The sequence below is a fragment of the Poecilia mexicana genome, unplaced genomic scaffold, assembly GCF_051168715.1.
Source record: "Poecilia mexicana isolate PSO_F unplaced genomic scaffold, ASM5116871v1 scaffold_21, whole genome shotgun sequence".
NCBI classification, from domain to species: domain Eukaryota; kingdom Metazoa; phylum Chordata; class Actinopteri; order Cyprinodontiformes; family Poeciliidae; genus Poecilia; species Poecilia mexicana.
The window spans coordinates 5,594,227-5,605,030 of record NW_028263390.1 but is presented as its reverse complement, the minus strand read 5'-3'; the positions used below and the strand labels follow the sequence as shown (position 1 = coordinate 5,605,030).

General features: G+C 39.2%; 1 protein-coding gene and 1 non-coding gene across 2 annotated transcripts; one reads left to right on the top strand and one right to left on the bottom strand.

Moving 5' to 3' along the window:
- Positions 1-749: 749 nt before the first annotated feature.
- Positions 750-822, bottom strand: trnak-cuu (transfer RNA lysine (anticodon CUU)). The gene has a single exon. It is a non-coding gene; the product is annotated as a tRNA-Lys (tRNA).
- A 75-nt stretch (positions 823-897) lies between these two features.
- psmc1b (proteasome 26S subunit, ATPase 1b) lies at positions 898-8,292 on the top strand. The gene is made up of 11 exons (XM_014969270.2): positions 898-949; positions 1,450-1,503; positions 1,979-2,075; positions 3,079-3,203; positions 3,292-3,477; positions 3,560-3,688; positions 3,925-4,021; positions 4,993-5,182; positions 5,785-5,936; positions 6,419-6,573; positions 7,935-8,292. Exons 1-11 carry the CDS (start codon positions 947-949, stop codon positions 8,067-8,069), a joined length of 1,323 nt encoding a protein of 440 aa, XP_014824756.1. The 5' UTR covers positions 898-946; the 3' UTR covers positions 8,070-8,292.
- Positions 8,293-10,804: the final 2,512 nt, after the last annotated feature.

Here is a 10,804-nt window from a genome sequence, read left to right as displayed (position 1 = left end):
TTGCTTTTATTCAACTTCAAACTTTTTCTCAAACTTTTCTCTTCCTGCAAGTACAGAAAATTTGATACATCTTTCAGTGTTGACACCAGGGCACAAACGCCCCGAAATAATTTGAATTCTGAAAGATCTGCTTTTCACTATGGAGACAAACTCTTTCACATGGAATAGCTCAAAAATATTCTTAACAGGGAGTCAGAGAAGCAGTGCCTACACAGATAATAATAGCTTTGAACCAGTGCCTGTGTGCTGCTAGCTCCTGTTTGTGTGCAAAGAGCATGCCATGCACTAATGCATGTATGCATGTGGGACAGCAGAGGCTCGGACTGGCATACAAAGACTCTTTTGTTCAGGCTCCATTCTGAGACATGGCAGCACCAGGAGAGTTACTGATAGGAGGGCTGAAACACACACACACACACACACTCCAATAGGAACACACTTGTCAATACCTTGAAGTTTTATTCATTTTTGGCAAATCTCTACAGAAAATGCATTACAGTGAATCGTAAAAGACTTCATGCCCCTTTAATCTTTTCCACATTTTAACTAGTGCATAGAATTAAACATACTTTGTATAATGCTGACATTTCTGTTTAAAATATGATTTTACATGATTTTATATGATACTCTAGCTTTCTGGGTCAAGAAATAATATAAAATCTTTTTAGACAAACTTGTATCACTGGGTTTTGAAAGAGTTATTTTATTATTATTATTTTATCAATCACACATAAATAAAAAGGTGCAGACGCCCAACGTGGGGCTCGAACCCACGACCCTGAGATTAAGAGTCTCATGCTCTACCGACTGAGCTAGCCGGGCTGGCAGATTCTCCACCTACGAATGTCTCAATACACACGTGGGCTGACAGGATGGGCGCCTTATGTTTTTTGTGCCCTGCGTTGTTGCCGTATGACGTGACGTCACATTCAGTCGACAAGCAACCATGGTAAGTGAGCAAGCAATTTTTGCCACGGATAATTAATATATCATTTGTGGTCTAAACCCTAGTTTTGTGACTATGGCTTCACTTTTAGCGTCACAGTTTACACCGCGTAGTCGCTATTTATGGCTGCGTATTTTATTAGTGAAATGGCGAGCTATTTTAAAGGCAGCTGACGATCATTTAGCCTAAAGCTAGCAACATTAGCTTCTTTTTAGCTACCGGGATTTGTGTTTCTCTTTTCCATGTACTAAGTTATTCACTTTGAACTACACTTTAGTCCGTTGTTCTGTTTTTATTAATTTTTCTGTTTTTGCGGATTTTTAAAATTGTTTTATAATTTTTATAGTCTGTATTTACTGTAAAAAGCTAAGTGACTTGGCAGGTTGCAGATAGCAACGAGCTAGCTTTCTCAAAGAAAACAATGGTTTTAGAAAAATAACACATTCATGACGATTCATTCTGGACTTAATTACTGCTCTACTGAATCTTGTTTATTTTCGTAGGGTCAAAGTCAGAGTGGAGGCCACGGTCCGGGAGGAGGCAAGAAGGATGACAAGGTGACTTTTTGCTACAGTTGTGAGAGATAATACTATTTGATGCATCTGAATATATCAAAACTGCTATAACAGCTGAAAATCGCGCACATTGTGAGGTTGCTTCAATTAATCGCCAGTTTAACATCACAGTTGTGCTTCGAAATAAGCTTCAGAATTGCAATACAAATTGACAGCGTGTTGAGATGCCAAGTCCTGGTTCTGAACATGCTTCAGCACAAGAACAATAATCGAAGATTATAGAGTGAACTTTTTACTGTCCTTGGTTGATTAATCGATCACAGTAAAAATGATTCCAGCTCCATTCAGTAGGAAAACACACAGCGTAAAAAATGATTTTTTTTGTTTAATAGTTTTTAGTTGAATAGTTTTTTTGTGTGAAGCGTGATCGCTTAAGTACTTCAGTACTATATTCTCTTGCCAAGTATTTAACGAGGTTCTTTTTTAAAATTTTGCTATCATTAATTTCTGTTCGAAGGATAAGAAGAAGAAGTATGAACCTCCAATTCCAACCAGAGTGGGGAAGAAAAAGAAGAAGACAAAGGGTCCCGATGCCGCTAGCAAACTTCCACTTGGTAAAGAAGTGAAAACGCACTGTTATCTGGCAACATGTCCGTTTTTGGCATTATGTACAAAAACCTGCCTGTATGCAGCATTTCAATGGAAGGAGCCCAAACTAAAATCCAAGCTGTCCATCCATATAGAGTAGGAGTAAACTGTTAAAGTCAATATCTCAGTGATCTATTCTATCGATTATTCTGCCGATTAATCAGTTAATTGGATAGAAAAATTGGTATGTTCTGCAAATATCATAAATGCATAAAAATACAAATAAACAAATAATTCAATTCCTTCTTAAAATAAGAAAATAACAATTTTATTGCATAAAATGCAACAACAGCATTTGTTGCATTTTACTGAGTGCTTGATCATTTGTAGCAAAAAAACAGCTAAGAAAGGCTTCTAACGTCAAAAAGTTCAGCCCTTCCCACTTCATTTAACATCAGCAAGGTGCAGGGATGATCTGTTGATTCCTTTTTGTATTAACAGATTAATAATTGGATAGAAGAACATGCTTAATAGGATTTATTTTTTTAAACAATTTGAACCAGGTAATGCTAAAAATAAGCCATTTGCGGAGGTCTAGGTAGAACACATTTACAGACCGAGAAGAGGGTTTTTTAAAATTATTTTTTATTTTTTTTACCTTAAATGTAAAATGTCTTTATTTTGTACAGTTTTGGCTCAATTGCTGATCGGATCATGTTGTTCTGTCAGCAATTGACTATTTCTTTTTGTCTTTCTACTCCAGTTAACAATTAATCGCTAGCAATTGATTCATCATGATTAAAGTTTTGACTTAATTACTGCTTTAAATGTGTTGTCCTTTCATCAATTAGTCTTTTTTTGAGTACAGTTAATTAATAAATTGCTTAATTAATAAATTACTCGTTAACTGGAGATTAATTGTGATGAATCGATTGTCAAAATTGTTTTGACAATCGATTCATCACGATTAATCGGATGAATCATTTCAGCCCAGTTTATTTCACACAAAGCGGTCTGTCTGCATTCTAGTCACACCTCACACTCAGTGCCGCTTGAAGCTGCTGAAGCAGGAACGGATCAAAGACTACCTGCTGATGGAGGAGGAGTTCATCAGGAACCAGGAGCAGATGAAGCCTCTAGAAGAGAAACAGGAGGTCAGCCTTCGTTCTGACACTCGCCTCTTGTCTCGTCTCTCTGGTGATCACATGTGTGTGAGTGTTTGTTCCCTTCCTGCTTTAACAGGAGGAAAGGTCAAAGGTGGATGACCTGCGAGGAACCCCCATGTCGGTGGGCACCCTGGAAGAAATCATAGACGACAACCACGCCATCGTTTCCACGTCGGTGGGGTCGGAGCACTACGTCAGCATCCTGTCCTTCGTGGATAAGGATCTGCTGGAGCCAGGCTGCTCTGTTCTGCTCAACCACAAGGTGAGGTGTGGGCAAAGCCTCAGCTGGTGTGTATCTATGTTTGTTCCACGGTATAATAGACTCTGGTTGTGTGTGCCTGCAGGTTCATGCTGTGATCGGGGTGCTGATGGACGACACCGACCCCTTGGTGACGGTGATGAAAGTGGAAAAAGCTCCCCAAGAAACCTACGCTGATATAGGAGGACTGGACAATCAGATCCAGGAGATTAAGGTTCAGCGTGGCACACAGTCAAACGAACATCTTAAATACATGAAGTTATTTTTTCATTGTGTCTTTTTAAGCTGGACTCCTACTGTGTTTTGGCAGAAAAGGAACAAAATTGAATTCAGTTTGTAGCATTTAGCTTAGCCTGACATTACAAAAGGCAAAACTTTTTAAATCTCTCTCTCTTGTATGAAATATACTGTATGAATAAAACTGTCTTGACTTTGATTGTTTGCTGTTAGGAGTCTGTAGAGCTGCCGCTCACACACCCTGAATACTACGAGGAGATGGGCATCAAGCCTCCTAAAGGTGTCATCCTGTATGGACCTCCCGGCACAGGTCTGTTCATTTTAACACTCTTTGTTGTTTTTGGTCCAACCAACCAACACAAAATAATTTAAAGAAGTTGAGTTGATACCTTGTATCTTAATATCAACCCAGATTTTCAGTAAAACTCTGTAAAACAAAGTCTAAATGAGGATTTTGTGATTTAAGATAACTTCTATTAACTCTGAGGTAATCGGTCGATCTGGACTTAAAGTTTTATCACAATATTATGTGATATAGTTGTGATGACGATAAAAGTAACGCTAAAAAACATTTATTACTTTATATTTAAGGTCACAGCCTCACATACACAAATGTACCACATCAGTCAGATAAACAAGTGATTTATATCAATACAATAACTGCGTTCAATCATACTTTCAAATCTATTGATATTGATTGACAGTCTTATTGAACAAACACTGAGATAAGTTGTAAAAACAGAAATTCTGACAAAGCTGACAGTTTTGGGAGTTTTTTTTAAAACAATGTTATTTTAATTTATTGGGAAAACTATGAATCAAAATTTTTAACATAATAATAAATTTATCACAATAAATGATATGATAAATGCCCAGCCGTACAGATTTGAAATGCTCTTTCCTTTCTCCGAACCGTTCTAGGTGAGATGTTCACAGCGTGTGATGCGTTATGCTGTGTGCTTTGGTCGCCATGACGCTGATTAATTTAGTCAAGTTGATTTGTGCAGCACATTTCATCAACAAGACACTTTATACCATAAAAACATAACATGGTAACCGCTTAAACAAGCAATAAATATTACATTTTGTCAAATGCTTTCATCAAATATATTGATTAGTGTTCCAGTAATTATTAATCAAAGGCAACTCTAAACAGCCTTTGATTAATAAGGAACTCAGTGTTTCGACTGTTTTGCAGTTTTCTGGAAGTTTGTCCCAGATCAGAGGAGCGTACATCACACTATTGGAGTCAGAATTTGTTTTAAACCTCTGTCCTCCCAGGTAAGACGCTCCTCGCCAAGGCTGTGGCCAATCAGACGTCGGCCACCTTCCTGCGTGTGGTCGGCTCGGAGCTGATCCAGAAGTACCTCGGAGACGGACCCAAGCTCGTGCGGGAGCTGTTCCGGGTGGCCGAGGAGCACGCGCCGTCCATCGTCTTCATCGACGAGATCGATGCCATCGGCACTAAGAGGTACGCGGAGGTCTGCTGAGCGCTGGCTCAGACTGAGAGCGGTAATGAATCACCTGCTCTCATGTCGAGGTGCCAGATTGGTGTCACAATGTACCGTCTCTAAATAATCTGTGTTTGTGTCTAATTCTCAACAAGACGAGGTGATGCAGAGCGAAAGGGTTGTTCTTTTTATTATCTTGTTGAATATATGTTTATGCCAAATTCAACATTTGCTAAAAACATTTAAGTATCCAGGTCAAAATCTCCGTTTCGGGCATCATTTATAATATAAAGACTTGCCTTGCAGCATTTCTGACATTATATGCTAAAGTTCTTCTATTGTTTTTGATACTGAGGAATAATTTTAACTAAGTTTGCACTTGTACCTTGAAATTCTAGGTATATATAGATTTATATATTAATTTTCACATCTGAAATCTAGAAATATTTTTTAAGAGTGGAAGAAACAGCAAGCAGGAGGCAGAGCTGGAAGTGTCTGAATATTCATGATTTTATGAGTTTTATACCAAATAGTTCAGGCCTCAGCTTCAAACCGAACCAGCCATGGTTCAGCTCCACTGATGTATGGATATTTGTAAAACCTGCTTTCTGCCTTTTTCAAGGTACGACTCCAATTCGGGTGGCGAAAGGGAGATCCAGAGGACCATGCTGGAGCTGCTCAACCAGCTGGACGGCTTCGACTCACGAGGCGACGTGAAAGTGATCATGGCCACCAACCGGATAGAAACGCTGGACCCGGCCCTCATCAGACCCGGTCAGCACGCCGTCTGATTGGCTCGAAGGCCGCTCGGCTCTGGCTCTCGTATCTGCAGTACTGTAAATCTGTCTGGCACTCAGGAAATGGCTCCATTCTGCTGAGTCATGGCAGGGAGGGGGAAATTGAAATGTCAAGTCTTTTTTCTTCTGGTTTTTTTCTCTGCTTTGGGATGTGAATTTATAATGCCCGTTCCCTTACGGCAGCGCTCCTTTAAACAAAGATTGTCACGTGCGGCAGGAATTACATTCACTTGACATTATCAAAAGCTGTCTTAAGACTGGGAGTTTTTTTCTTTTTTTTTTTTTCTTTTTACGCATTCTAGTCACCGAGAGCAAAATCCTGCAGAGCTTTCTTAAATAACAACCCCTCCAATCTTGTTTATTTTGCAGATATTCCCAAAAGTCTTGACGTTAGTAAATGCACAGTGTGTGTAAAGATGTTATTAATCCGTTTATGTTTTCCGTTTCTCCCACACACAGGGCGAATCGACAGAAAGATCGAGTTTCCTCTGCCGGATGAGAAGACCAAAAGAAGAATCTTCCAGATCCACACCAGCAGGATGACGGTGGCAGACGACGTCACCCTGGACGACCTCATTTTGGCTAAAGACGACCTATCAGGAGCAGACATTAAGGTGAGACGTCCTCAAGAAACAGGAACCAGACACTTCTGATTTCCTGTCACGATAACCTATTTTGCTGGATGATAAATTGTCCCAGAAACTTTTGCGATAAATGAAAATATTGTCATTTTGAGACCATTTTCATCTAATATAATAATAATAATGCCATATTAATGTGAGTGCACCCTGTCAAAGATCAAAAAACACTTTAATTTCTAAAGAACATTTAACACTGGAACTGGAAAACATTTTAAGTACCTCAAATAAATAAAGAAAAACGGCAATAATTAAAATGGATCGCGAAGTCTCTGTAACTGAAATTGCATCTCGAAAGTTTTTAATCATTTAGATTAGACAGGGAAAACAGGCAAAAGTGGCAGGCAGGACTTTTGCCAAACAAAAACAAAAAAACAAAACAGTGCAAGCTAATTACTTAGTACTGAGTAATTTAATTTCCCTTCAGGATCAGTAAAGTACATTTGAAGTGAATCAAATGTTTTTCAAAATTTCAGCAATATGAAACGGAAGCATCCTTAAATAATTGTTGTCCGAATTGAAATAATGCAGTTTATTCTAATTTATCGTGCAATTAACTGATTTATTGCTTACTTATAAACTAGACTGAACTGTCAGCATGTACTGCGCCATAGCTGCACTTCTTCTAATTACAATTCAGCATCTACATTGACCGCCACACAAAATTGAAAAGGTCCAGTGTAGAAAACCTCTCTTTCCATTTTATTTACCAGATTGAAAGTTGTTTACTTTCAATCTGGTAATCTGCAGGGACTTTTCAGTCAGAATGTGTTTGGTTCTGTATTTTCTGCTCTTCCTGATGGGTTTCTCCTTACGGCTGCAGTCACTTATTGATTAGTTATCCCAACCTCATCCAAACGGAGGGAGGAGAAAAAAGACAAAGTTGCTCAAACGGAAAATTCTAAGGCTGGCTTTGTAAATAATTAATGTCAGCAGTTAATTAGGTGAAATGAACTTTCCATTCAATAGTATCTACCAGCTTTAGCTCAGGTCGCTGCTGTAGCTTTGCTGCCATCTTGTGGCATATGATGGAATTATAACAAAAAACCCCAGAAACTTTTATGAATTTATGTGTGCTTTACTGAACAGGTCAGTAGTGATTTGTTTCAACATTTCAGCAGGTGTTTGCACAGTTGAGCCTGCTGAACACACTAAGCTAACCATTGTTCCTGTTGTGGTAGTTCATTGGAAAATATAGTACTCCCCAGCCCTCCCCCACACACACACGTCTGGCTATGTTTCTACATTCTGTTTCACATCTTTGCTACCTTAAAAAAAAAAAAAGCACAAGACAAGTCTGACACTTCTCCTCTCCTGTATCCTCTTTTCTCCTCCAGGCCATCTGCACAGAGGCAGGCCTCATGGCGCTGCGAGAGCGCCGCATGAAAGTCACCAACGAAGACTTCAAAAAGTCCAAGGAGAACGTCCTGTACAAGAAGCAGGAGGGCACACCGGAGGGCCTTTACCTTTAACGCTCCCATCTTTATTTCTTGTTTTTGTTTCTTTATACCCTCCACCGCTCCCCCACCCAACCCTTTTGTCATTTATTAGCGAGTGGAAGAGTGGCAGCAGCTGACTCGACTCGTCAGCGAAAAGCTTTGATACGTCTTGTGCACGTCATGTCTTGCTCCATCCCCTCTGCCCTGTTACCGTTATGTGTTAAAACAGTTAATAAAAGTGATAAATAGAACCAGGCGTGGGGTGTTAGTCATCACTTTTTAACAGCTTCGGTCGCAGGAGCACTTTAACCATCTGCTGACGTTTACTTCCTGCATATGGAGGTTTGCATCATTTTCATACATTCGGTTTTTTAGAAAGTAGTAAATGTAGTCACTTCCTTTGAACTGTTTTACATTTTGTCACGTTATAACCACAGATGCAACGAATGTGATGTGTTTTATTGGACTTTGTCCGTTTGCGTTTCTGTTGCAATTTTGCGTGAAACTTTGTAGATATTTCGCTACTTTTGGAAAAAACACAATTTTACGCGTGAATAAGTTCGTTCAGGCAATAAGTCGTTAAAATCATACGCCGCCATCATCCTAGTACCACTTCCTGTCATGGTTTGTGCCAGTGGCAAGATCTGGTTGTTGATCCTGTGATTCATGTAATGCCAAAAAATTGTTTTCACTGCAGTTTTGCAAAATAAACCAATTTCAACATGGCCACAAAAAACACCTTATCCCACTTTTTTTTTTAAATTGGCCTGTTTCCAATTGGCAAATTTACTTTTGAAATATTAAATTGCTGCAATTGTATGGTGATTCAAAACACTGCTATAAACATCAACCCACCAATGGGACTAGAGATAGAAATTAGCCACTTGACTATATTGCTACTATATAATGTCCCATTATAAAAAACAAAAAAACTCTGAAGCAGTCACCAACAAATAAATGAATGCCCGTCATAAAACAAAAATAACATTTTTGTCATCTACTGACATGGGGAGTGTTTTCTGTCATAGTTTTGCAAAAAACTGCCTCATGCTAGCGCAGAATTTTTTTGATAAACGTGGGTTTTTTTTTAAATGGGTGTGTTTCCAATAGGTGTATTTCATTTCGTAATTCCAATTTGCTGAGTTTTATGGTCAATGGAAACGTAGCTACTGTGTCATTTCTGGAATATTTCATATTACAGCCATAAACTGAACGATGGCATGCAAAACTCGAATCCACCATTTCATCTAGTGGTCACCTACAAGAGCTGCATTATGTCAAAGCACTAACACTCAAATGTTTACAAAGGTTTGCTTCAAAGAAGAAAAAAAAACGCAAAGATTTGGTGCATGTTTCCATTTATGCGCGCAATTATAAGCAAGTAGGCGGATGCATAACTTCAGTAAATCCAGCCAAGCTGCTGTTGCTGCAGTCTTGACATGCGGACAGTGGCAGCGTTGATTTAATCCCCCCTGATGTGGAACCATGTGGAACTCGGTGCTCAGCAGAAAGTGGCCCCATGCAGCAAGCATCGGGCCAAGATGCAGGGCCGGCCTTGAGCCGTTGCTGCTGCAGTGCAGGACCCTCATCGAAAACGATCAGGCATTTCAAATGCAGGACAAAATCAAAAATCAAATACAAACCCGTTAGGGGTAGCATGTTGCACCCCATCAGCTGCAAACAGCTTTATGAAGATGCGTTTTGATTCCAACGAGGCGCTTGTCCTGTTGGATCAAGGCAAATTTTGGGACGTTTATAAATCACCGCGAGTCCGTCCCAGATTAGTTCCTAAATGCCTTTTATTTGAGTAAACAATTAGAATAAACAAAATGTTGATTATTTGCCTCACAAATTCTCCACACCAGACTTAAAAAAAAGTCTCATCAAGGGAGCCAAGATCGGATTCAGGCCTTTCTAGACGTCGTTTGGCCGGGTTTTGGGGAGGGAGAAGAAAAACGACGATGTGGTCATATCGAATATGTGAAGGTTACTAACAGGGTCCATGATTCCAAATCTGTACGGCGGGAAATAAACGAAGCAAAACGGAATAATTTCAGCAAAATGTTCTGATTAGTTTTCAGCATATTAACAGGAAAAAAAGTCTTAACCTGAGTTAGCAACCCTGATAGCAAGCTAGCAAGTGGCATTTTTAAAAAACTGAAAACTGTGATATGTTTTTGTATTAACCCCTCTTTCCTCAGATAGCCCTAAATAAAGTCCTTCAGAAGTGGATTCCTTGTGAGGAATTGAATCATGGTGTAAGTGACACGGCAAACATTAAGATTGACATATTTTTTGTGTTAGAGATGTAAAAATTAATGTTTACAGACATTCTTCACCTCGTCTGGCTGAGGCTGAGCAAATTTTTTTTGTTTGTTTCAAAGATTAAAAGTGGCATGTTGCTTCAACTTTGCAATCAGCAGCACTGCTTTGTATTGCTCTGTCACATAAAATAAAATACGTTGAAGTGTGTAAAAAGTTCACAGTTAATTGAACAAAAAAAAAATCTTGTACGGTAATAAAGACATACTGAAGATACATTATCTCTGGGATGCAGCAGCAGAAATCTTTTTAGCTCCTTGTTGCTTATTTACGAATGCTCCTCACGGTCCATTAACGACTAAAACCCGTCCCCATTTTAATGGAGACGCGGTAAAGCTTCCATTAATTTGTCCACTAGATGGTGCTTTAGTCACAAATTGTGAGGGGGAGACGTTACTTTGCCCTTTTCTGCATCGTCACTCTACCAATCCAGGTTACAGCCCATT